At 45.2% G+C, this 27,970-nt stretch overlaps 1 protein-coding gene across 1 annotated transcript in view; it reads left to right on the top strand.

Annotated features, from left to right (window-relative positions):
• The window catches only part of LOC136640019 (mitochondrial adenyl nucleotide antiporter SLC25A23-like), a 60,812-nt gene that overhangs the window by 18,335 nt on the left and 14,507 nt on the right, over positions 1 to 27,970 (top strand). The window contains exons 2-6 of the mRNA XM_066614810.1: positions 1,841 to 1,967; positions 15,170 to 15,257; positions 15,616 to 15,727; positions 22,567 to 22,725; positions 26,945 to 27,097. Of these exons, the coding sequence (XP_066470907.1) occupies positions 1,841 to 1,967; positions 15,170 to 15,257; positions 15,616 to 15,727; positions 22,567 to 22,725; positions 26,945 to 27,097 (639 nt within the window). The remainder of the gene's footprint in view (positions 1 to 1,840; positions 1,968 to 15,169; positions 15,258 to 15,615; positions 15,728 to 22,566; positions 22,726 to 26,944; positions 27,098 to 27,970) is intronic.

Genomic DNA, 27,970 nt, shown 5'->3' on the forward strand with positions numbered 1-27,970 from the left:
TCATCCCCTTTCCCTGGGAAAAGCATCAAGCACTGCAATGGAGCTTCTCAAGTCTGCACCAGTTATTTTGCCAGCACAGACTTGAGAGCTTTCATGTCAGGCTTTGCAGCCTTCAAACCTGACAAGGAGTTCAGGATCCAGCCATCGGTCTCACCCACCTCCTGCCCTGATTCTCCCCCGCCCCATTCTACCCACTTCCTGCCTCCCTCCGCCCTGAATGTACTTACTGCCAGCTGGCGCCGCTGGAGTGCTGACCAGCCCTCCACATGGTGCTGAGGTTCTGCGCCAGCAGCCCCTCCTTTCCAGGTGCCACAGACTTGCCTTATGGCATGTTTGTGACACCCAGTGCTGGCGCTGGATCTCAGTGTTTTCACTGAGAGAGTGTTCAGGATTGGGCCCTTATTCAGACCCTGTTAAAATCTCCAGGATTGCTTCAGTGATCACCTGGAGGTTGATGCTGATTCCTGGATGCTCCAAGCCAACCTTGGAGAGATGGTAATCCATGCTTCAGGTGAACACATGAGGATGGGAGAACGTGGCAAGGCCAGTTGGGGGTGTGTTTGCTCCCTGTTATTCCTGTATTTATCACAGCTATGTTCCCTGGGTAGGGCAGTTGCTCTTTAAACCATTAGCATTCAGAACAAAAATAAAATAAAGATAGGTTTTGCTGTAAAGTCAAGCAGATGTAGGCCAAGCAAAGTAGAAGGGTGTGTGGCCTGTGGTTGTTTGACCTTGTTCAGACAAATGGCTTTGGGGCTCAGGTTTCTTAAAAACTGAAAGAAATGGAGATGATGCAGCAATGGGGAAATAAGCAGCAAGTGAAAACATGCTGACTAGATTGTAAAAGAGAGATAAGCAACTGGTAGGGCTGGGGCTTTCCAGAAAGGTCCCTCATCCCAAGGGCCACTGCCCCTTTTTTGAGTATTGGTCTCTATCTCCCACACAAGGGAGAGGTGGACAAAGTTAATGCATCCTCCTTGGAGCAAAGGGAAGAACATTAGGCTGTGCTGGATTCCTTCCCCCTGCCTCCAGGCTGCTCAGTGCACCTCAGCCGGCTACTCCTGTGCAGAAGCCAATGCTAGTTCTCACTAGTAGGCCTGTGCCACTATAGGCAGGTGAACAGAGGAGGCTCGTAGAATGTTAGGAAGAAGAGCTCTGCCCTAGCCTCTTCTTTGTGTATTTTGATAAGCCACCCCTTATTGGAAAGATGCTCTCTCAGTACAGTGGCTGATGAAAGAGATGAAAGCTCTCTTAGAGCTTTCTTGGAGCACTAAGAGCATATGTCTTAGAGCACTAAGAGATGAAAGTCCCGGGTTTGAATCTCAGCTCTGCCATGAACTCCCTGACTGGCTGTTGGCATGCTAGTCTTTCAGCTCAATGTGCCTGTGGGGACAATAATATTGATCTGCCTCAAAGGTTTGTTATAGGCATGGTTACAAGAAGATAACGTAGTGTATGTGAAGCACTCTGAACCTTCCGAGGTGCTATATAAATGCTAGGTATTACCCTCATCCTGCTGCGGAAACACAATAGTTCTCAGTAGTGCATTTCTTCTGGCAGGTGCTCATGGAGAGTCCTGCAGCAAAACACTCTCTGTGCTCTAAATGCAAACTTCTCCCTGCATCTTTCCTTGGGTGCATTTGCCCTCGTTCCTTCTGAGCAGATAATCATGCTGACAGAAGAGAAGCATTGCTGTTCTGGACTGTGTGATTCATTGTACAGACTAACACTTGGAGGTCCGTCTGCCTCATTCATGGCCTGCGCAAATGTTCTAAAGTAGTGCTGCCTTTCTGCTGCCCCCTTCTCAGAAATCCGCTTTGCTTCAATCCACTGCCTGCAGGATATCCTACGTGAGGGTGACACAGACCACGACGGGGAGCTCAACTTTGAGGAATTTGCCCACTACCTCCAGGAACGCGAACGCAAACTGCTGCTGATGTTTCACAGCCTGGACCGCAACTGTGATGGTATGTTGTTTTTGTTTTTTTCTCGCCTCAACTCTTTCCAGAGCCTGGAATTATGCCAGTATTTCTTTACACTCCTCTCAACTCATCTTGTTCCTAATGCTTGATGTCACTGAACAGTATCTGTGCTGCAACCAAAACGATATGCAAGACAGCCCTGAGCTTCCCCAATCTCCTCTCTTTCTCTGCCGCTCCCACAACATCTCCAGCCTGAATTGCTTGATGAAATCGTTTCTTGCCTTCCTCTAGCTCCCACAGCCAGCAGGGCAACTCCAGTCAAATTGCTATCCATCCCCTTTATGCCCTCACCCCAAGACTTGGGCTACACCTAAATGAGAAGCTGCTTCTTCCTTCTGTCTCCTTACCATGGTTTTCCAAGCCCCATTACCAGCTTTTCTCAGTTTGCACAAGCCTCCTTACCCATAGTAGCTTGTGTGCTGAAACAGAACCACTGTGTTGCAGAAAGCAGCATTGGATGCAGCTCAAATAATGTCCAAGGCACATGCCTTCCTCCCTTAGTTTACCTGTAACTCTAACCTTCTTCATTTAAGGTTCACTTGTGCTTTCTGCTTGTTAAAGAAGGTGGAGGCCAAGGTGTCAGGAACACAGTAGTTCCTGTTTTCTGTGGGCTCAAGGGAGCTAGGAGATGTCTGTTCTGTTCTTCCTTAAATAAGGAATGCTGGGTTAAGCCCTAGACAGTTCCCAGATGTAATCCAGACACAGCTAGCCTCACTCCTTGGCAGCCTCTGCCCCAGGGAGTGGGTGGCCTTGCCTTTGGTTGTTTTCTCTCATGTCTTTCCAATTCCTACCTTATGACTGCAAGTCCTTCCAGCTAGCTCCTCTCTCTGTGCTCCTTTTCACATCTGATAGGCATCCAAGTGATAAACACTGCATAGATGCCTTCCCTTTTTGGCAGGAGGGCCATATCATCTCTCCGACACTGTGTCGGGGTGGTGGGTGGGGAAAAGGTCACATTTCAAATTTGAATAAATTTACATAAATTTACATAAATGAATACATTAGCGATAGAACTTATATGAATGAATGAAGGTCTTGCAATAGCTCAAGGCCTATAAAAGGCCTTGCACAAAGCAAGGCTGGCCTTTCCTTCACTGCCGCTGCTGCATCACACATGTGAAACAGCAAGCAGGGGAGGGAGCCCTCAGTCCTCATGCAAGAGGTCAAACAGTCACCCTCACTCTGAGAGCAGTTGCGTCAAGCCAGTGTGGGCTACAGCAAGTATTCAGAGGGCCAGAGGCTCATTGGAGACTGGGGGCTCCCTGTGGGCTGGAATGGGAGTCCCCAAGGGCCGTAGGTGGCCCCAGGGCCAGGGTTTGGGCACTCCTGCTCTAGGCCCGTAGTTCTCACACATTTAGAACCGGGACTCACTTTTTAGAATGAGAATCTGTCAGGACCCACCGGAAGTGATGTCATGACCGGAAGTGATATCAGCAAACAGGAAAATTTTTAACAATCCTAGGTTGCAATCCCACCCACACTTACTCAGGAGTAAGTCCCATTTACTATCATTGTTAAAAGAATATACATAATAGCTTTTTAAAAGTACAGGTCTGTAACATTTCCCCAAATGCAGACACATACCATGGGAGCATCAAGTCTGATATATTAAAAATAAAATATTGAAATGAATGAGGACCCACCTGAAGTTGGCTTGTGACCTACCTAGTGGGTCCCGAAACACTGCTCTAGGCTAGTTGGGTATGATTGAAGCATGTTTGTTATTATAGGAGTCAGAGGAGGAAATCATTCTGGAGGGGCAGATCCTAAAATCCAAGAGCAAAACTAGGGAATGGCTTTCTTAGCAAGTTGTTGTGCAGCGCAACCCGTCTTGCTCTGGAACAGGCAGGCCAGGAGGCCTGCACTGTATTCAGCGCAAGATAAGGGCCCAAGTGGGTCAGCTGGAGGCAAGGGGAAGCTCTTCCCCTTACCCCTGGGTAAGCCACTGCAGCCCCAATAGGTCTCCTCGGACTTGCATCACCTGTGGAGGTTGCATAAGTTTGAGGAGAGTGAAGTGGCTTGAAGCCGCTCTGCACTGCTCGGGAACAGGGACTAGGATCTGGTATGCTGGGTCCCTAGATGCTGGGTCCCAGCCCTGCCTCCGTTCCCTGCCTCCCTGCCCCCAGGACCACCCTCCGTCCTTCCTCTGCCCTGGAATGCCTCCCTCCCACCTGCATTGGCCAAGCTTGGCTAACGCAACCTGACTGGGGCAAGCTGCCATGAAGCTTGGATGCAGCCTTTGTGCTCCAGTGCACCTCCGTGCACTGGCACAGCTTGCTCCCAAGGAGGCGCAAACATGCTTTACAGCACATTTGTAACCCTCCTGGGCTGGCGCAAGTAACTTGCACTGGCCCAGGGGTGCTTTTAGATTGCGCCCTTAGAGTTGGTTCATACATGGTCCCAGAATCAAAGTCCTATTTAGGATGAGAAATGGGAGTGAGTCCTAGAAACTGGCACCTGCCTCTCTCTGTACTTTTGTGATATGGACCCACCCACCCTCTATTAATAGGCATACAGACCTTGCACACAATCCTGCTTCAAGGTGGATGGGGAGGAGCAGTTAGATCTCATGACTAAGAACTATATTTGTATGGAGATTTGTGAGGATATGCTCTCTGGACAATGAGGTGGTCTTTGTGAGAAATTTGCTACATTCATCCAGTGAGCAGAGGTTGTGAAGAAGGCAAATATACTAGGGATTGTTGGAAACAGATTGAGAATATGATTCCTAATAACATGTTCCTATACAAATCTGTGGTGCTGGCACAATTAGAGTACTGTGTACAATTCTAGTTTCCACTCCTCAAAAGGGATATTGTAGAGCTGGAAAAGATGCACACAAAGCAACCAAAAGGATTGGAGGAAGGGAGCAATTAAGGGAGGGACATGATTGAGGCACAAAATTATGCTTGCTGTGGATAGAGAGGGACAAGTTTTTCTCCCTGTCACACAATACTAGACCCAGGGGCCATCCAATGGAACTGATTGGCAGGAAATTGAGGATGGGTAAAAGGAGGTGGTACTTCACACAGTACACCATTTGGTCTGTGGGATTTGTTGCCATAAGATGTGGTGATGGCCACTTGGGTGGCTTTAAAAGAGGACTGGACAAATTCATGGAGATCAAGTCTATCAGTGCTTCTAGTCATAATGGCTGTGCACTACCCCCAGGTTCAACAGCAGTATACCTGTGAATACCAGTTGCAGGAGAGCAGTAGTGGGATACGTTTTCCTTTTCTGTCATCCTTCTGGGCTTCTGTCAGCCAGTAGGCTGCAGTGGGAACAGGTTTCTGGACTTTTTCTTATGGCATACACTATCAGGCCACACGTAAGCTGTTCCTTGCATTTTGGGCCCTGTAACTCCGTTTGCTTCATATCTCTGCTACCTTGTCATGGTCCCTTGAAATGGCCTCTGGTGCCTGTAACAGGTTGAATGATTTGCAGCTTGGTTTGACACTTTGCATGGACTGGAGGCTGCTTCACAGAGTTTCCACATGATAGCTATAACATGTGAAGTGATGCTTGTGGAGACGCCTGGGGACACCATTGCTACTGCTATAGGATGAGGACCAAGGCCCCACCTGACCCTGCACACCACCCCTTATCACCTTATTTTCGTGAAGCAGGGATTCCTAAATACTAGCTTTCATTTTAGCAACTGAAGGGAGTGAATGATATTCTCTTCTCTTAAGTTTGAAGCAGTTTTTACTCTGATCAGTTTTCATAAATGGTTAGGGGACCACCCTCTTCCTGGACCAGTAAGTGGATAATACCTTTCCTGGCATTGAGAGAAAATGATGGGAAAAGTTTCACTATTACAGGAACATGAGAAGAGTGAGTATAAATAGCTGACAGCCTTGCTGATTTAAAATTTGTCTCCTTTACAGGGATTAGTGCTGGAGATTTAAAGCTTATTTTTAACAGATTTGACATGCAGATTGAGAAGGCATGTTGGGGATAAAGGTGAGAGCTCAGACAGTAACAGTTCCAGGGTAAATGCAGACTCCACCATAGCCACATGCTTGGAATGTCCCAAGCTACCTCCACCAGGCCTCTGCTTCCCAGCATCTAGTACACTTGGTTCCAAACTATTCCACTCTGTTTTCCCTCTTTAGGCCATGCCTGCCCTGCTTCCGCTCATCATGGTATTTCTAAACATTCCACATGCTGGGCCATCCCATGCAGGTCTGCAGGCAAAACAGGTTTTGGCCAGATGCCCACCAGATGACCTGGCTTTCCACAAGCGGTGTCTCCAACATAGCCAGAAGTCCTGAGGAGAAGGCAGATTTCACAGAAGGACAGCTTGGGGATCCCACCTTCCCTCCCTTTTTAAAAATAAACAATTGAATGGCCTTTAAACGACTTGCTGAAGCCCAGATAAAAGGCAATGGTCAAGGCTGCCAGGGAAATGGTGTCAATTACAGAGCTAAATAATGAGTTGATCCCACTTGACCCTCCCATCTCTTGCTTGTGACCTTGCAGCTCTACTTTGAGTCTGCGTTTAGTATATATAAGCTTTATTTCCCATAGAAGAAGCGCATGGGGAGAACACAGAAATCAATGGTCTATCCCTTTAAAAAAAATTTAGGGCACAATCCTCTGCAAGTCTACTTAGAAGTAAGTCCTTTTGTGCTCAGTGGAACTTACTCCCAGGGAAGTGTGTATAGGTTTGTAGCCTTAGAGTAGTAAACCAAGAGGGCAACTGCTTCACTTCCTATCTGTTGTTCCTTCTGTCCCTTTGCCCAGGTTCCTCTTCCATCTGAGTGCAAGAAGGGAGAAGTTGTAACAAGTTATAGGATAGATATAGGAATTCAGGGATCAAAGGGGGACAGGCATCGAATTGAGAACCTCGAATGTTTGAACCTGTTGGCCTATGTGTTTGAAGCTACTGCTGTATTTCAGTAAAGGTATATGCACAAAGCTGGAAACACTTTTAAGAGACTTGAAAGTGGTTGAAGAAGAGAAGTTAAACTTATGGCTTGTTCATGCACTTCTTTTTACTTGTCTTATCTTGCTACCTGTGGCTTCTAGTCAAATAAATTTTGTAGGTTTTGAATACAAATAACTCCAAACTGTGTTTTTACCAGACGCAAATGTGCGGTGAGAATGCACGCCACAAAACAGTCATCTCTCTTTAAAACAGTCTTCAACTTCCTGAACTAATTACAGCCAGTCCAAGCATAGCTGGACAGTGGAGTTGGGTGACTCTCTTGTCCTGTGTCTCAGAAGTTTTTGCTGCTGGCTACAATCCCAACAGAGCCTAAAGGTCCATTAACCAGCAATTACTTCACCTCTTCTTGCAGCGCTTCCAGGATTTCTCATTACATTGTGCTCCGTGTGTTCAGGCAGTGTTTCTTTTCTTTTTATCAGAGGGAGAAGGCTGTGCTTGAATGTATTTTATGTGGGAGCTGTTGTGGACTGGAAAGTGCCAGAGAAGAAGGCTCTCTTAAATTAGGCTGGTTCTAAAAATAACTCCAGGTTGTGCTTTTGCCTGTTGAACTTGCAATAGACAGAGAAAATAGAAGGGTCCACTGGCTCTGGATACAGATGTACCATCCATCATCCATGCCTTTACAGTAATACGTTTCAAGCACTGCTATCTAGATGAGTGTGGGAGCTTCCGCTGGTGCAATACCCAGGATACTCTCTAAAGCAGGCATTTTCAACCACTGCCACGAAGCCCATTGGTGGGCCTATTGGCGGGTACATTGGATTTGAGCCCCTCACCAGCAGTGGTGTCCCTTGTCAATTGTCAAAAAACTGATGGTGAACCTTGACAATTTTAGCGCCTTTTCAGTGTGCCATGCAATAAAAAAGGTTGCAAATCACTGCTCTAAAGCCTGATATTCTCTAGAAAGGCATAAGAGGCTTTTATTTAAACAGCATACATGAGATGATTTTTGGGAGACAGGTTCAGGGGAGGATCATAACATATTGTTGCCTACCCTGAGCTCTTGGAATATGGAGGAGGCCTCAAGTCCAGTGAAAAGCAAAGCAGAGGTCAAGGCTTATTGGCCTTAGCATTGGGCACCAGGCACACTTTAGCCTATAAGATGGGGGAAGTGTTTCTGTGAACGTTTTTGTATCACTTGTGAATTCTGGTTCTTCCTTGGCTGGAGACAGACAATAATTTTAAAGAGAACAACAAGTTGCTTAAAATATACAATATCTGCAAAGAAGGCATGGTTTGGAGTCCCACATAGCCACCGGGCATCCTCCTGATGAAAGGTAGCCAGGGATTTCAAATAGCTCAGATTCATTTGATCAGTTTATACAGGACTTCATTTTTGGAGTCTTGTCTCAAAAGGTGAACAAAAATTCAACTTTTTTTTTATAGACTACTGTCACATAAAATTGCACAGTCGCTTTCCAGGTTGCCTTTTTAGACATCATGTGCTCTGTATATATTTTCTCAGAATTGGCAAAAGCCAAAGTTTTCAGATTAAAAAGCAGTGGACGTGGAACTCTTCAAAGTGGGGTATGAATTTATTAGCAAATGTATAGCGCATGCTCTGTCTGTGTTCAGATAATAATAATAATAACAACAACAACAACAGGTATTTATATACCGCCTTTCTTGGTCTTTATTCAAGACTTTATTCAAGGTGGTTTACATAGGCAGGCTTTTATTTAAATCCCTTATTAAATAGAGATTTTTACAATTTGAAAGAAGGTTCTTTCTTTCAAGAACCACTACATTCAAGGTGTTTCATTCTGATCTGGCTTCACATTCTGGCCTCCATCCTCCCACGCTCAGAGCAGATGGAATCGCTCGGCTTCAGCTTGTCAGCTGCTTCAAGGTCGCACGGTGCCGGTGGCCTCGAACTGGCGACCTTGTGGATGTTATCTTCAGGCAGACGGAGGCTCTACCCTCTAGACCAGACCTCCTGCCCAAGGAGTGAGACTATCATTAAGAAGCTGATTCAGACATCCTTTAGCAGGCTCGTTGATGCAGAGTTCAGGAAGCAGTGTAGTGAATTCCAAGCTTTATTGCCAGATTTGGTAGAGCAAACTCTCTAATTGAGGGTTGAAGGAATTCAGCTACAAACAAGGTGCGGTTGACAGATCCTGCTGTGTTTATTTCTGAACTAGGTCCAACTGCATTTAGCACAAAAATGTTTTCATAGTAACAAACTGTTTTGATAGCTTCAAATCAAGGACCTGAGGGCTACCCTAGATGTGACACTTCTCATGTTATTAGTCATAGTCTTCTTTTTTCTTTTTGTATAAATAGTGTGTGGGGCCAATCTGCCACAGTGCCAGTCCATATCCAGGCCCCCCTCCTGCATATTGTTTATGCATGAAAAAGCAAACACACCAGGGTAATGGGTTGCATTTAGTTTGGCCCCAAGTTGGGCTCTTAATATGCAATATGAATATATGGCAAAATGATATAAATTCAGATCCATGCTTTATAGGAGAGGAATCACTTTCCAAGTGGTGTGTACACATTTCTGGCACTTCTGTCACCCCTGGTTGGACAGGTTTTGCCAGCTTTTGAAACAATGAAAAAACCTGTTTCTCAGAGATGGAGGTAGCCTGCATGTGAGCAGTGTTCCTCCTTCCAAATCCACCATAGAAGTTCTCATCTGTCTCCAATATGAAAGAAGGAAAATGCATTTTGGAGTCTGAAAGGGAGGAGACACCAATTTGACTGTGTTTACTTCTTGAAGGCAAAAGTAAGGCTGACACAGGAGTGGAGGAGTAGGATCCTTTCCTGTGTGTGTGTGTGAAATTAATGTTCAGAGTACATTTTGTGCTAGCAATGTTCTAATAGAGTTTTCATTCCAGCATTTCAGGAACATTTGATCATTTTTCACTGAAATTTGCCACATCATAAGTTCTCACTTGTACAAGCAGAGTCAGGTTTTCCATTTCAGCCTACACCCTCCTTCCTTCAGCCATTCTGAAGCCTGGGGAATTTGAGTGCCCCTCCAATATCTGGCTAAAGTACCTTATTTCTTATTACAAGGCATAATCTTCCAGTGTCTCTTTGATCTGGACCAGGACAGAGCAAGTGAAATCTCAGCATTCTCTCCACCCTTCAGTCCAGGGAGTGGAAGAAGAGAGGAACAGTGGAGTTGAGTGGGTGGATGAAATTGGGCATCTTCTAATCAATCTGCTATCTGAGATGGATCAGCCAACCTCATGGATGGATGGGTTGGGCCTGACTTTTCTGCACAGTTTGTTTGTTTTGGCCTTACTCATTTGCAAAACCTTGATGGTTGATTTGGGCTCGTTACAACCATAGCATTGATAATCTGAAACAGGGGGCAGGTTGGTGGACTGTACGTTCCCTCCTTTCTTCTGTGCATATTTTCTGTCCTTCCACCATGGGCCTTGATCTCAGTTACAAATTAGATTGGCATAGCTGTCAACTGCACTCAAGGCTACTCAGGCTGGGGGCCCATCTGTGTGCAAGAGTGCTGCAAATTCTGTTAGATATATACAGCACAATCCTGTGCAGGTCTACTCAGAATTAAGCCCCATTGTATTAAGTTGGGCTTATTCCCAGGAAAGTGTGCATAGATTTGCAGTCTAAGCCTCTTTGCACAGCTATATTTGAGTGTACACATGCAACTGCCTGTAGTTGGGCCAGAGGTGCATCTAGCTCAGTAGTATCTTCTGTAGTTGTCATGGTTCTCCCAGGCTGGAAGAAGAGATCCTTCCCAGGCCTGCTACCTGAAACCCTTTCAGATAGAGATATCCAGGGCTGAGTTAGAGATCACCTACATGCAAAACATATCCTGTGCCATTGCACTTTTAGGCCCTTCATAAAAGCTGTGAAAGCCTGGCACTTAGGAATTGTGTTAAAGTTGAAATTGAGATCTGTTAATCATGAAGAGACCTGATTGCACCCTTGAGATTTGTACCATAGACATGCTGTAAATCGATATATGCCTAGGCAACATAGCATGCTATTTAAGATACCTGGTATAGAGTTTGATTTCTTTACAGTCTCAGCTTTTTGTTTTATTTTTCCATACTCCCCAGACTTTTATACTTGTGGAGAACCACTCAGCAATCTGCAAATATCAGTCCAACTGTCTCTCCCTCCCCCCAGTCCTTAGCACATGGAGTAACCCACTGAACTGTTTCTTAACCCCTCCCCTCTTTTTTAGAAAAGCATAATCTGGGACAGAGAAAACTTTGATTCTGGCATCTATCTTGGGGTAACTGTTGCTCTCAAATAGGTGCTGCGCCTTCTGGCTAGATAGGTACTGCATCAGGCAAAATGGGCCCTTGCTCAGAAGGAATTGCTTCCTCAGTGAGCTTCCTGATCTAGGTAGCCAAAGTTCCAGGACAGAAGATGGCTTTTAAAATCATTCCTGTGTCCTGTTTTAAAAAGAGAAAGTACTTCACACGATGCTTTCTGTGAAGGTTTATGAGACCGTCTTCTTTGCTCTGAGGTGGGTGCTCATTTAAGGGTCATGGCAGCATTCTTGCAGGCAAGGATATTGGGAGAAGAACACGCTCCTGCAGGCTAGTTCTTGCTGCAGCATATAGGTATGGGAGCATAAAAGCACTAATTAACACTGTGGTGGAAGCTGCAAGAATGAGATCTATGTGGTAGCAAGTTAACTCCATAGAATGTGGGAGGGAAAGGGTTTAGCAGTATTTATTTTCACATTTTTATCCTGTCTTCCTCCAAGGAGCGCAGGTGTTGTACATAGTTCCTTCCCTCCTTTGTGCTCACAACTACCCTCTGAGGTAGGTGAGGCTGAGAGATTGTGACTGGCCCAAGGTTACCCAGGAAGTTTCATGACTGCTTGGGGGATTTGGACCTGGATCTTCCAGGACTAAGTCCAACTCCTGAACCACTACACACCATCCTGGCTCTGGCAGTGGTGGTGGTGGTGGAAGGTGCACTAATCGTTAAAGAATGCAGGGCAAGGTGAAGGGGACTAGATTATTCCCCCTGACCATTTCTACTCCATCTTTTTTCCCCTTCTCTCTCTATCTTCTTAGTGCCAAACTACAAAGATCATTCAATGTGTAGTTTGGCCTTGCATTTTAAATGTTTTACTTTAAATAGCAGCCATTTAGGGATGATCAGGACTACAGTGTCAGTTCTCTGCAGTAACGAAAATTACCCTTCTCAAGGGGAGGCAGGGATGGGAGTGGGAAAAGCTTTTATTGATGCCACTTCATTTAAGTAAGCTTCCCTTTTTAAAGGTAGTAGCCCTGCAGATTGTACAGCTGCATTATGGCCCTTAATCTGTCACGTAAGAAAAAAAATACAGAACTATTAACACAGCAACAACAACCCCGCTCAAGAAAACAGTTGTGCCATCCTAGTTACTGCTGTTTCCCAACATTTTTTCCAGCCATAATAAAATCTGGTATCTCCCCTTCCCCGTGATCATTGTGAATGTCTTTGTGACCATGAGCATGTTGTGTGGCTGTCAGCGGGGAATGACCAGAAAGGCTTCTCAAATGTCTCCAGAATATTTACTTACTAAATGTATGAGCTGTGCTTCCATTTTAGAATGCCCCCCTTGGGGCTACACTGGTAAGGCACATTAGACACAACTGGAGTCTTCAAAAAGACCAATATTTATCCTTGCCCGCCACTAGGTGGCAAAAACTACAAATGTGATACTCAACACCGACTATACCTGTGTTACAGAGTGTGTCTGTACCCATGTGTTACCAAAAGAGCTGGTGAGGGGAATATAAATTAATAAAATTTAATTAAATAAAATTTAATTAATAAAATTTAATAAAATATAAATTAATTTTGTGTGTGTCTTTCCTTAAGGCGGAGGGGGGCAAGCCCTTTATTGTAATGCAGAGAGAGAGAGTGTGAGAGTATGCAGCCACTTTAGTACAGCACATCTCTATTTGATAGTAAGGTATCTTAAGACTAGATAACAGATCAGTGTAATATGGACAACCCCTTTTCCCTCAAAGAAGAGACTGAAATAACTTTTAATGAAAAATATAGCTTTGTCAAGAAAGAATGCAAAATGAATTCCTGTTTCACCAAAAGAATTGATAGTAGACCCTAACCCAGAAGTCTCCAAACTGTAGCCCACTGCATTGAGGAAAAGCCATCTGGATGCAGTGCTTTTCATTCCACGCCACAACCACCTTTCTCCTTGCCCAACTGACCCACAGCCTTGTGCCTGTGGAAATGACCCTTACACAGCTACATGAGAGAGTTGTGCGAGGGTAGAGTGACAGCTTGCTGGTCAAAATCCCTTACTATTTAAGGATTTTGGGGGTTGCTGCTATGAGCAGAACTGGGGGTAGGCTAATTAGTGGTGATATGGGGTGATAGAGGGCTTGGGGTGTTCCTTTTTAATGTATAACTTAGGCTGCAATCCTAACCAATTTCCAGCACTGACATAAGGGCAATGCAAATCTGAGGTAAGGGAACGAACATTGACTTACCTTGAAAAGGCCTCCATGACTGCCCCCCAACTGCAGAATGCAGCACATGCCCCACTGGCACAGCTATGCCAGTGCTGGAAAGTTAGTTAGGATTGTGCCCTTAGCGTGTGAATGGGAAGGGAATTCCTTCTAATCAGGGAGCCTGTCGGTAAACACAGTTGCTTCAAAACAGTGTCAGCTAAAATGCGAATCTACTTTGGTCACCAGGCAGGGATGCCAAGGAGGATGTCTGCTATCCTGAAATGAGATTTACATAGCCTACATGCAAAATGTAGATATAATAATACAACCAGTAAAATACAGACATTTTGATATAAAGTACACTTAAATTGCATTCATGGAGAACAATTTCAAAATGTAAATACAGACAGAAGATGCATAAAAAGGATTACAAAGTTGCATTTGATTAACTCACAAAATGAGATTATCTTCCTCCTCCCAGGAAATGTGACTTGGGGGGTGGAGGGAGATCATGTACACAAGAGTTTGAAGCTTGACCATTGTTCTCCAAGAAATATGTCCTGTATGCTAATTGTCCTAACCCCTGCTAATTGGGTAAGAGGCACTTTTTCAAGTGGGTGCTCCTTTTTTTTAGCAGGGGGAGAGTAGCTGACCCACCTCACCCCAGCAGTGTCTGGTCTCGTGGCTGTCTGCTGTTATTCTTTTGCATCTTTTTAGATTGTGAGCCCTTTTGGGATAGGGAGCCATTTAGTTATTTGATTTTTCTCTGTAAACCGCTTTGTGAACTTTTAGTTGAAAAGTGCTATATAAATACTGTTAATAATTAATATTAATATGTGAGAAAGAATAGTGTCATTCCTGTCCATTTTCTGTAGAGGGGTTCTGGGAAAACCATTTATTCTGGCACACTGGCATTTATTCTTGTTGGTATATGAAATTGTGATAATGGTATCAGCATCTATGTTGTCCTTTATTATATTGCGGGGACATAACCTAATTGGGAATGGAAAGAAAAATATAGAAGATAGAGGGGGATGACCCATCTGTAACACATATGCATCCTTTCTGCACTGTGTTGACAGCTAGTTGGGTGTGTTTTACGAAGCTTTCCAACCTCTGCATTTTTTTTTGCAAAATGCATGAAATAGAAAGAGATACACTTTCTTTCCACCCAGAGATTATCAACGAGGAGGAAAGATGTCATTTGTGCACAAATATATATCCATTGCAGGTGTGTGGTTGCAGAAATGATAGACACCTATCTGCACAAATCTTGTGTGCTCACCCTGAACACTTCTGTGCCTGGTGCCCTCTTCTGGCTAAGCTTACTGCTCAGTGCCTCCTTCCCACTCCAGGAATTCTCTTTTCCAGCACAACCCATAGGTGCCACTGGAATGTTGCTGCCGAGGGGACTTTTCCAGAGCTACTCAAGGTTTTCTCTTGTTCTTCGCGCCATGACGCACACCTGTGCACTCCCTTTGCAGTCTTCTCTGTCTCTTTTCCAGGTGGGATGCTGACAGGGGACTCGGTATGGGAGTCCAGAAGGCTGGTATGGCTGACTATATGGTGTCTCCCTCTCCACCCTTACAGCATGCATCCCTTGACTGTCTGCCCCCATTCACCTACCCATTGCCACATTTCAAGAAATTTCTGAAAACTCACCGGTCCTTTTTCTGTCCCTAAACCTGTGATGGTCTGAACACAGCTTGCTTCCTCCTTTTAGGGGACCCTAAAGAGCCCTCTCTGCTCCTCATTGTCTTCCCACCCAGTGTCCTGGACTGCACTCTGGTCTTCTTGACTTACTCTTGTCTCTTTACTTGTCTTTACAGGTGAGATTGATGTGGGTGAGATCCAGCAAACCTTCCACAGTCTGGGGGTTTACATCTCTCGCCAGCAAGCTGAGAAAATCTTGCACAGGTGAGGCTGGAAAGTATCTGTGCTTCGTGCGCACTCACCTGTTCATATAGTGAATTTATTCATGTTGGTGGGCAGCAGGGTTGAGTGTAATGGAAGCAATCAAGGCTCCTGGTTTCTAATTCAAATCTAGAAGTGAATTGGGATCCAAGCAGGTGGGGATGGGAGGCACGTTTTGGGCTTCTTCTCCTTCTACCATGTGTCCAAGTACCTGCCTCTGCTCAAGTTGTCTCCCATTCATTGTGTAATGAGGCATCTGTCCTCCCTGGGGAGCAGTGTGATCAATCAGACTATGATGATGCCCTTGTAAGTGGCACCCCTCCCCCCCAAACTGACCCCACTGTATTTGTGTGCTTTCCAGCATAGACAAAGATGGCACCATGACCATTGACTGGCATGAGTGGCGGGACCATTTCATCCTCAACCCCTTGGAGAACATGGAGGAAATTGTACACTACTGGAAACACTCGATGGTAAGTTGACAACTTAGGCCTGGGATTACTCCTTGGCCTAACCCAGTTTCCTGTTTGCAAGAATGGAATTACAGTGAGTCCTCCTTATCTGTGGGCTTGGCATTTGTGGATTTGAGCATCTGTGGATGCCGAGTCCCAGCTCAGATGGCCTCCCAGATGTGACTGAAAGTGGCTTCTGGGAAGGCCCTTGGAGTGAACCTTAAGCCTTCCCTGGCCTTAGATGACCTTCAGGAAGCGACCGGAAATCACAGACGCAAATAGGAAGAGGCTTCCGGTTGAGTCTGGGATGCCTTCTGAAGATGCTAGAAGGTCAGCACGACTCTGGGCCTGGCATGGTTCCCAGGAGAATCCCTGTAGCACCATGTCTCTGGCTCCTATGGATTTCATTATCTGCTTTTTCATTATCCACAGGGGAGCATGGAACTGATCCCCCACAAATACCAAGGACCCACTGTATGTGTTTAGAACATTACACTGACTTACGCAGTGTGCCTTTAAAAAGCAGGTTGAAAGTTGAGTGCAAGGCCTTGAAAGCACTTGGGCCTGCTTTTCTCTGGACTGGAATGATGGGCAGCCCAATCCTATGCTGCCCAGAGCATGGGGCTACCGCGGTGCCAAAAATGGCTGCTGCCCAGAGCATGGGGCTACCGCGGTGCCAAAAATGGCTGCATCCTGAGCACTAACTGAACAGTGCCAGTGGCACCTTGGGAGAAGAGGACTTTCGTCCGTTTCCCCGGGTAAGGCGAGTAGCCCCACAATGGGGCTACTTGATTCTACGGCAACCCTCGGGTTGCCGTAGAATCAAGAATCTCCGTGTCAGGCAGCGGACCCAGCACAGAGGTTTAGGATTCAGTGGAGTAGAGCTCCTCCAGTTCTGCCTCCCTCCCACCCTGTCCCCTCTCCCTGGCACGCCTCCTCTCCACCCTCCCTCCACCCCAAAATGCCTCCTCCCTGTCCGTCCGTCCCCACACCCCCACCTACCTCTCCTCCTCCCGACGGTCCACACAACTGCCAGGTGGCAGAGCACTGATGATCCACTGGTGCTCATCTAGTGCCAGCTGGTGCTAGGGCCTCACAAACGTGCTTTACGGCATGTGTATGATAGTGTGCACCAGCGGTAAGCTGGCGTGCACTGCTTAGAATTGGGTCCTAAGGCCAAAAAGTACTGAAATTTAGATATCTCAGTTATGCAAGGATTTTTTTTTTTTAATTTTGATTAATTGTACAATAAATAGTTATTTTGGAAGCCTGAAGTCTGCCATCTCTTTCATGAGCAAACCTATTAATTTGGTACAGGGATGGGATACTGTGGGGTGGAGTCATCCTGAAATTCTGGGAACAGCTCAGGCTGGATTTTTAATCTCCTGTTTTTCCTCCCTCAATCTTTTTGTTGATGCAAATGAAATGGTTACACTGGGCCACACGGAAGAATTGATGTGAGTCAACTGTCTGGAAGTCAATAAGACAGAATGTATTTAAAAAGAGCATGTTCATGCTGTGCATGGAAATGTACAAATCAATGGCCAGAATTGCAAAATGGCAGTAGACTGGATGTAGAGTATCTGCTATAAGTGAAAATGCATTTCTCCAGTTTTTCTAGCACCAAGTTCCGAAAACCAAAATGTCCGTTTTGTGACCAGTGTGAAAATATGGTTCTAGTCCTTAAGATGTGTAAGGTGGACATCCACTACAGATCTGTCAAACAGAGGCCACTACTCACTGTCTCAAAAGTGGATTGCAAAATGCCATTCTTCCCAGCTGTTGGAATCAGTGTTGAAATTGTCTATGCCACCTATACAGACAGACTAGAAAAGCTAGTTCAGCAGTTTCCACATGTGTTCACTGAGACGTTTGAGGCTTATGAGGGGCCACCTGTGACCTTTCATCTGAATCCTACAGTAATACCCAAAATGTTCCATTTGCCATGCAGCCAAAGATTAATGCAGATCTGGACAACTCATTGCACAAGGAGTTCTTCAGCCAGTAACACACACACACACACATACACACACACAAACTGGGCCACACCCATTGTTGCTGCTTTTTAACACCTAGTGGTGGCATCCACATCTGTGGGGATTTTAAATGCACTATTAATAAGGCACTCAAGCAAGACCAAATAGAAACTCTTTCCACAGATACAGTAATGCTGGGGATCTGTTCTGCTGAAGTGGAGCACCGCATAAAACAGTGCCAAAGGAGGCTCCATTGAAGGCAGTGGGAACTGATTGGTCATGCCCTACCTAGAATGCATTGCTTCCATTGGCTATAATGCCTGTCAATCAACCCTGGATGAAAAGCATTGAAACAAAACATTACTAAAGGTGGCTGCTTTATTGGCAGTATTATTGTATTATAAAAGGCCCTCCCCCTTAAGGGCTAATTATGCTTTCTATGTACAGACCATACTACTGGTCTGTTTATTTAAAGTTGCATTAGCAGGATTAAATGCATTTTTTTTTCAGCGTACAAGATAAATACTGTAAAAGCTATTGTGTCCCCAATTATTTATCTGAAAGGTGAATTTCTGTAAGGTCATACTGATCAACAAGGTGTATCAGTTCTGTTCATTGTTACCTATATAATGCCTATTATATAGGTACCTATTATAATGCATATTACCTAATAGAATGCATTTACCTGGACAGCAGAAAAGTGGAGTCCAGGTGGATTCAGACCAGTATCTCTCACCCTACCCAGAAGTGTTGGGAATTCCAAACTCCAAGGTTTTCTGGGAGAGAAAAGGGCTATACCAGAAAAAAGCAACTGGAATCAGGACCCATAAATTGTACTCTGTTCTCCACCCAGACTGAGAGTTCTCCTTTTGTCTGACAGGCAGTGGAGTTCATGACTAGGTTTAAAATGTAACCAGGAATTGTTTCATAACTGATCTGGCAGGAGAGTAGGTTCTAATGGTTAGAAGTGCAGAGTTCCTGCATTTTCTGTAGTATTGCAAAAGGTGCCCATATCAGATGTTGTGGAATTGTCATCATGTTTCATGAAGTGAAGAGGCTGCCATCTCTCCAGCTTGATGCTTGCTTTCTGGGCATTAATGGACAGTTAATGTTCCCAGAACTGAACATCTAGATCTTGCCTATTAGGCACAAATCTATGTTCTGTTTATGAGTTTGATTGTGTGACAGAAGTGGGGGCAGAGAAGCTGTTTCGGTTGCAGGCAGTGAAGAAGATGAAGTCAGAGATTTTACAGCTGACTAGTGATAGGGGCTTCAGAGTCATGCAGTTTGCTTTTGGGGAACCAGTGCTGCCTCAGAGACTATTTTCGGAGCCTATCTGCTTTTCCATGCTTATAACCAGGCTAATAAACAGATGCAAAACAAAACAAAGATATACAAATCTCTGGCACTCCCTTTTAAAAAGAAAACTGACCCTAAAATTTCTTGTCATTGAGGGAAGTGGAGACTATGAAGCCAGTCTTGTCTAGACTCTAGGGAACAGCTAGGAAGTCAGCTAGGAAGATGTGTGCTAATCTTCCTTTCTATCCTTCCTGAATTATGTAGAAGTAAAAGGAACTGAAAAAAAGTTCAGATCTCTGGGCTGGGTGTTGGCCAAGTCCCTCTGTGTCCTGTTCTAGACACACTAATCTAATCTACCTTGTTCCGATTGGCTCATGAGATTAAAGTTTATATTTAAACATATCTGTCCTTTTCTCCCCCACCCAGAGGTGAGAGAAGGCAGAGGCTTGCTAGACTGTGCCAATAGCGTCAGGTGGAAAGCCTGGTGAGATGGTGCTTGGTCATTCCAATGGATGGGTCAACCACCAAACAACATTCCTAACTTCAACTGCAGTGTTCCAACTCCCCCCTCCCAATCATGCACTGTTAAAATTTGGATCCAGCTCTTCTGGCAGCCTCCCTACTTCTGAGTTTTTTGCAATGCATTGAGAGTGGCACAGCTGAGCAACTGGAATTCCAGATATTATTCCTCACAGTGAGAGGGGGCTGAGAGTCTAGTGGTCAGAGCGAGACAGAGGCCTTCTGGACAGATGCGACTAACCAGACAGCAAGGTGAGGGACTGTCTCTGGTAATGTTCTGGGTATAATTAAGAGCAACAAAGTGAGAGAGGAACAGGCATCTGGCCTATGGGAGATAATCCATGGCTGGGTTCTCTACTCAAGCCCCAGTAAAATGAGTGGAAACTGCACAAGAACATGATACCATGACACTCCCCTTTATTTAAATGAGGTGTGTGCAGGAGAACTTCCTGATGGAATATGCTCCATGCTAATTAATGGGAGAGGGTTGTCATTTGGACTTTCGGGCTCGGACATCAAAATGGGCATGCTTCTTGGGCTATCCCTTCTCCTGTTTTTTAACTGTCTGATACTGGGTACTTCCCTTTCTGGCCTGTTGTCTCTCATCCACTGGGGCTGATGGATCCACCCCCTGCTTAGCTCATCAATCCCATTAAAAGATTGCAGGAAGGTTTATTATGTGCCCTTCTTGCAGTGCCCTCATCTTCCTGCATGCTTCTACCATGGGAGAGCTCTCTCCTGTCCCAAAGGGCCGTGATGCTCACAGCCTCTCAGGAATCCATGGAGATGCAAAGCTGCTGACCCTGACTGAGCTGTGGGAAATGGACTACAGGTGCCCCAAAGGCATTGATTCCATCATGGGGGAGCATGACGTGGTAGGGCTGACCTCTCTTGCTCCTGGAGCGTCTGATTCTCTTCCTCACCCATTGGCTACCTTGTGATGCTCTACTTTTCTCCAGGGTTCTGGTTTGGCACCTCTACCCTTTGCTTTCCTCAGCCACTAGGCTCTCACTCCATCCTGTAGCTTGTGAGAAAACCCAGGGGCAGACCTGCAAGTTGTTCTTCACCCTCTTTGTGAAATCTGTGGGTCAATGCAGAATGAGGCTTGTGGTGGAAAAGAACGCAATCTGAGGGTGTATGTGTGTCTAGCCTATTTTGGTTTGAAAGCGTCTCCTCCCTGCCCTGAAAACAGTGTGTGGAGCTGGTGCTGCTAGAATCTCCTCTGCAGTTCTGTCTCTGGCTGTGCCTGATGAGCGCTTTTGCTTCCCAGTTTCTTTATGTGAAATCTTCCTGCAGTTACTTTGGACAGGTGTATTTATTCGATCTGTGTTCCACCCATCCTCCAAGGTGCTGTACATGGTTGTGCCCCCTCCCCTCCAGTTTATCCTCCTAGCATGCTTGTGAGGTAGATTAGGCTGAAAGAGAACATTGCCTGCATGAAGCAGGGTTATCATTTGGACTTTTGTGCTTAGACATCAAAATGCCTTGGGCTAGCCCTTCTCCTAGTTTTAACTCTGTATGACACTGGATGCCCCCATCCAGTTGAAGAACCCAGGTCTTCTCAGTCTGATGAGAACCCAGGTGTCTGTAGTCTGACACACAAATTGCTATACCATGCTTGCTTAAATGTCCTTCATCCATGACCAAAGTCGTAGAATCATAAAATGTTGGTATTGGAAAGCTCCTTGGAGTTCATGTAGTCCAACCCCTGCCCAGTGCAGGCAACTCCTACAAGTAACCATTCAATCCCTGCTTGAAAACCTCCAATGAGGGAGAGCCCACAAATTTATGGGGCAGACTATTCCAGTGCCGGTCAGCTCTTAAAGTTAGGAAGATTTTCATGCCTAGCCTAAATCTACTTTGTTCCAACCCATGTGTCCTGGCCTTAAGAATCACAGAAAGTAAGCCTTTCAATTTTTCTGCAAGGCCACCATTCAGATACCTGAAGACAGTCATTATGCCTTCCCTTCCTCGTCTCTTCTCCAGGCTAAACATACCAAGCTCCTTTACCCGTTCTTCATAGGACTTGGTTTCCAGATCCCTCACTACTTTTGTTGCCCTCCTCTGAACCCACTCCAGTCATGTCCACCCCTTTATGATTATTTTTAATCTTCCACCCATAGACATGTCATAAATTTTTTCTGATAATACCTTGGGAAGGAAGGCTTTAGTTTTTTCCCCAAACAACCCCATTTACTTTACAAATTCCATGGTGGTTTCTCAAGATTGCCACCCCCACCATCTCTTTTGTGTCTTCCTCATCAGTGGCTTTTGTGTGGAGGTGGACAACTGTAATTGCAGAGATTCTTTTAAAATTTAGAAAAATCACCATCCACAATCCTGAGAGGGAGAAAGAACATATCTGCTAGGAGCACCTGAAGATTATTGCCAAAACAACATGGTACAAACTTGAAAAGGGAAAAAAGGGGGCTGATGCAAATACTGTATAATCTAGGTGTGGGTTTGTTATAGCTCTACCCTCCCCAGTTGAGCTAGAAACAGACCAGGCAGCAATTTCCAAAGTGTTGGAATACAAGGCAATATAATGTTATGTAAACAACAGTATCTCTGCAAAATTACCTTATTAGTCTGATGTTCTCCCCATTCTTATTAATTATGCAAGCCTTTGAAAGTAAGAACCTTTGGGTATTAAACTCCAACTGCCCTTGACTAGGATCTGTGACAGGTTATCATCTGGTGTAGGAAAACTGCCTGAGATCTGGATCCACTGATTTGGCATGATGTGAGTCGCTGAAAAGGAGATCTGATGTTATTCATTCAGTCACAGAATATTCGATACCAGTGAGATTTTGTAGTTGATGTTAACATATGATTCCAATATTGACATATGACTGTGTTTGAGAACGCATGAAAGGTATCTAGTATTTGTTGCATGCTGAAGTGAAAACAATTGGAGATGCCAACATATTTTGAAAAGCACTGAATATTTTAGATGTCAAAGCTTGAGGCAAATTTCCCATTTAAAATGACATGTTTGGCAAATTCTCTTGAGCTTGAGCTGCTTTCCCTATTGGTTCCTAATGTTCTGTGATGTTTCTTTGGCAGGTCCTTGACATTGGTGAGTGCCTCACTGTCCCAGATGAGTTTTCTGAGAAGGAGAAGAAGACTGGGATGTGGTGGAAGCAGCTCATTGCTGGGGCAATGGCTGGGGCTGTCTCCAGGACTGGAACTGCCCCATTGGACCGGCTGAAGGTCTTCATGCAGGTAAAGAGCTGCTAAGGCTTTTTGTAGGGATAGACGGACAGTCTGAATTCTACAATGGTACCTGGAAAGGTGTCCTGCAACCTCACATCTGTTCAGAGGGATTTTCTGGGAGGGATTTTCCCCTTTTAAGGATGCCAGTTCACTTCCTGAATGGAGGCAATGGCATGGGGCCACCTCACAAATTGCCATTCTGGTGATGCAGCAACCGTTTTGTACCTGCTGCTCTACAAGTGAGGACTAGAAAAGGAGGGAGGGCTGCAGCAGAAATATGCCAAAGGAAGAAACCAAACTTTCATGGAGCGTTGTATAACCAAGGTGTTTCAGACATGATCAGTTTTCCTGGAGTGAAAGGGGGAGATGTAAAAGCTATCTTTTCATTTGATCTTTTCAGCATTCCACCAAGTTGGACAGAATGTTCTGGTTAGGGTAGGAACAGTGTCCCACTCTGGACTGCTGTTCACAGAGGAGCTGCTATCTCTAGACTCTGCCACAGTAGATAGTTCTTTTTGAAAGAAGCTGGGAATTGACCTGACAGTGAAATGTTTCTTGCAAGTTAGAGTCCTCTGTCCTTCTCTGGCATTGTGCTACAGGTGATAATCACAAGTCCTCATGTTCTGGCCCAATTTGCATTTTAAAAATGTATTGACTTTGAAAATGGACAAAGGAGTGGCACTACTTAGCCTAGAGCAGCGTATCCCAACCAGTGGTACTTATACCACTCGTCATACTTGAGGTGGTGTCCAGTGGTATACATGGGACCCCCAGATCCCTGTTGCCTGGTAGCAAGACCAGCAATGACAAGTAGTAGTGGGAGGCTCAACCTGGCAGGCAGAGCTTCAACGTGCACTTGTCAGCACTCAGAAAAGCCCTCCTGTCTACCCTGAGCCCTCTTCCCAGTGTTTGTTGCATTGTGTCTGGCTACCAATCCAGAAGTAACTGGTGATGACGATGGTACTTCCAATAGATGGACTGTGTGAAACGTTACGGCAGGGGCAAACATTGAGAAATGATGGCCTAGAGCAGTGTTTCCCAACTTTTTTTAAACTTGTGTACCCCTTGGCAGCCCATTTCCATAAATTGTACCCTTCATATTAGCAAAAAGTTTGTAATTAATATAGTTGCTGTTATTTCAAATTTATACATTTTCAACTACTGATCGATATCTGATAATACACAATTTGATGACCAAAAACTAGCAGTCAGTGGAGCTTTTGCAGCTTTTGCAGCCAGCTAGCTGCCTTCCTTCCTTAGTTGTCAGCCCCACAAAGCATTCTAAAGCAGACCTGCCTTTTTCTGCCATTCTTAAGTTCTTTTTCAAGTACTCCTAAAGGTCCTGACAAGTACCCCTGGGGGTACACGGACCCCAGGTTGAGAACCACTAGCCTAGACCAGTTGAGGAGAGCAAATTTTCTAGAGGCTGCTGTGCAGCAACTTCTTCCCCCAAGTTGCTTGTTTAACCCTTGATACACATAGCCTAATCTGCCCTGTCAGTTTCGTGACCCAAGGAAAATTGGGTTCCACAGTTTTAGAACAGCTGGCCTAGAGCAATTGAGGAGAGCAAACTGATGGAAATGGGGGGTGCTGGTTGTTGGGGGAAAGCATGTGAGAATGAGCCATAGTTAGAAGTATTTGTTTCCAGTGAGTAAGATATGATTACAGCCTAAGGGCGGAGTACTAACCCCTTATGTTGGTGCTTTCCATCACCGACATAAGGGCAATGCAGCTCTGAGGTAAGGGAACGAACAGGAGGAGGAGGCCTCCGTGAGTGACGCCCAACTATAGGATGCAGCACATGTCCTATTGGTACTGCTATGCCAGTGCTGGAAAGCACTGACATAAGGGGTTAGGATTGCATTCTAAGTCATACAGAACACAATGGGCTTACTTCTGAATAAAATAAATAACACTATTTTCAAACACCTCTAGCCATAGGTCAGACCTGCAATCACTATTGCTTCTGATAGATTGATACACTTTCCAGACAGTTTTGAACCTTGCCTGCTGCCCACAGTGAGGATGCTTCTTTTGGGGCACAGTTAAAGGAGTGGGGAATACAAAGGTTGCACAACCATAAATGAAGAGGCTGCTGTGTGACAATTGGAGGTTGGCTAGGTTACAGATTGGCCCATACCAATCAGAAGATTTGCCTGGCTAGGCTGTTTCCTTAACCCTAGTACACATAGCAGTGCCCAATGTGCCATCGGGGTGGGGGTGTCTTGTTGGCTGAGTTTAGAGTTTTACCTCAGGGTAATCGGCAACCTGATACCGGCAATGGCTATGACCTTCCCTGGTCCACCTTCTCTTTTCCACATGCTGGAGCAAACAGCGCTCTTGTCTTCTTCCATGGCAAGCAGGGGAATGGGCAGTCGGACTGCGGAAGGAGTAGGTTGAAAGAAGATGCAACTGTAGGACTGTTGAAGGACCTCTTTGATAGGTTGCAAGCCCTTTGACCTGGGGCTGTGCTGTGTTAATTCTAGTACCTAGGACAGAACCAACCCAAGACATTTGGCCACTGCATGACCCACGAGAGGTTCTCCAAGATCTCTTGTGATGATGCAAACAACCCATGAACCCAGCACTAGGATTATGTACAGCTCCACTCACCCTAATTTGTTCTCAAACAAATTATGGATCCTTGGCTGGGATCCTAACCTTGGAAGATGGCCAAGGACCAGTGGTCTGGAAGCCAGCCCAGGCCTGAGGTGTGTTAAGTTCAGTGGGGGCTTTGTTCTGCCAGATTTTTAAGGGAAAATGAGACCACTAGAGTGTCTCAATTAGTGTGCCTTGTGGTTGCACCTACATGTACGTTGAAAGGAGGAGAGAGATAGTTGGACTGAAAAAGGCTTCTAATGGCAGCTGTCCTAGCTGTTCTTCTTTCTCTCATTCCTCCCCTCTTAGGAAATTGGCTCCTCTTTTGAACCTGTGTCACTATATTTTACTATTCCAAAGTGCTATGGCAGTTCCTACCTTTTTCCTGAAGTGGAGTTTATGCTTTCAGTGTGGCATGCAAAAATTCAACAGATGCCGCTTTTCCCATCATAGGCATGCAGAGATGGAGAAACCAGCCCTTGTTTAATTTCCACTTGTCGCATTAAAGACACACAATTTCTGAGAGAAAAATCATAGGTACTACCTCTCTTTTCCAGCGCTTAAATAGACAGAGATGACTGGTAGCATCAGCTCCAAATGAGAAGAGTAATTTATATTCTCCCATTTAGCTGTATCTCTTCTAGTAAAATCAGGCAGTGCTCAGGGCCAAACTATTTATAATGGAGACATCCATGTTTGTTTGTTCATTTGCTTTCTATATTTGTGTACAAAGTGGGTGAGTCTAATTTTAACATCAAAGAGCATGGGAGTGGGGAGAGCGGAATCCTCCCTCTCTTCACTTCTCTGAACTCTGGCACTGCAAGCATTTTTTTTTCTCCAGCAGGGCTTTAGTACCAGGAGTGTGTGGGCAGGATCCAGCTCCTCTCACCCATGCATGCTTTTCATTGTTAACATCAAGTCACCATCTACCTATCCCTGCTGTACATGTGATTAGTACAGGTACACGAGTCAACAAATGGCAAAGTCTGCATCCTAGATAGACAACCTGAAAAGACAGAGAGAGGAAAGGAAGCGTTCTTCCCCCATCCACCCTGATGGTTGCAGGTACTTCTGTTGGTCAGGGAAGAGGATACATGATGAGAGCTCACCTTTGCCCTTGGTTAGGGCAAGAGGTGAAGTGGAAAAGAAGCTCACTTTTCAACACAGCGCTCTCTCTCTCTCTCTCTCTCTCTCTCTCTCTCTCTCTCTCTCTCTCTCTCTCTCTCTCACACACACACACACACACACACACACACACACACACACACTAGCTTTTGCTTGAGATTTGCTACCCTACTACCCAATTATTGCACACTGAGCTGCTCAACAAAATTGCAAAGAGCTATCATACTTCGTACATGAATGAGAACGAAGGGCATTCATTCTCCACACCAAATGCTTGCATGTTTGGCAACACTGCCTCCTTTGTCTCTCCAAGGGGCTGCTATTATCATGAAATCTGAAAAATGCCTGGCAGTGTTGCAAGGATGCTGAGATGCAGTTCCCACAATGCCCAGTGCTTTACTGATGGTCGTTGTGTGTCCCCCAATCCTAGCTCATGAAGTGAGGTCAGCCTTATATGAGGGTAGACTTCTTTTCTTACTGGTATTGTGGCTTCTCCTTGCCATAGGTTCATGCCTCCAAGAGCAACGCCATGAATGTCTTGGGTGGACTACAGGGAATGATACGTGAGGGGGGCATCCGCTCACTGTGGCGAGGCAACGGTATCAATGTGCTGAAGATTGCACCAGAATCTGCCATCAAGTTTATGGCCTATGAGCAGGTAGGGACTGAGGACATGGCTGTAGCTTTGCATGATGCAGATGCATATAAATATAAGGCTTTTTTCAAAAAGCATTTCTTTATAGGACATAACAGTGACCTCATCCAGCACAGTATTTCCAAGTCCAAGTATATCAGAACTCACTTTGGGCATGTCTTTATTACAAAAACGAAGGCTATAAGACTATGCCCATTTAGCTACAAGTAAGTCCCATTACAGTCAACAGGACTTATTTCTGAGTAGGCAACATGAGAGTCTTGCTGGTGCAGGCCAAAGGCCATCTAGTCCAGCTTCCTGTATCTCAAAGTGGCCCACTGGTTGCACACGAGAGAACAAGATACCTGTATCCTGTTGCCACTCCCTTGCATCTGGTGTTCAGAGATATGTTACCTCTAATACCCAGAGGATGTACAGGTTGAGTCTTGATATTCACAAGGCAAAAATCGCATTAAAGTAAATCCATTTAAAAAACAGTATTCCTTTGCTCAGTGATTTAAAAACAGCCTTGCTGACCTTTGTAATGCATCGGGCAGACAATCAGTCTCTCTCCAGGTGCTTAGAAAGGCTTCACTTTGAGGCACCAATCCCTCTCTTCACCAGGAGCTGCAGCAGGGGGGGGGGATGGAGGTGATAATCACTGCCATTTAGCATTCTTTCACGTGCTCAGGAGGAAGGGAGGGTGCCTTAGAGAGAAGCTGTTCTAAGTGCCTGGAGAAAGATGGATTGATTGTCAGCTGGCTGCCCTCTCTCGCATTAATGATGCTATTGTTAAATGAATTTTTTCCTTTAATGGAAATGGCCTTCTCATCAGAGATAAAACCATGGCTGAAAAATCCATGGATAATTCAGTTATACCTGTATACAGTTGTCATG

The sequence above is a fragment of the Tiliqua scincoides genome, chromosome 2 (genome assembly GCF_035046505.1).
Source record: "Tiliqua scincoides isolate rTilSci1 chromosome 2, rTilSci1.hap2, whole genome shotgun sequence".
In the NCBI taxonomy this organism is placed as follows: domain Eukaryota; kingdom Metazoa; phylum Chordata; class Lepidosauria; order Squamata; family Scincidae; genus Tiliqua; species Tiliqua scincoides.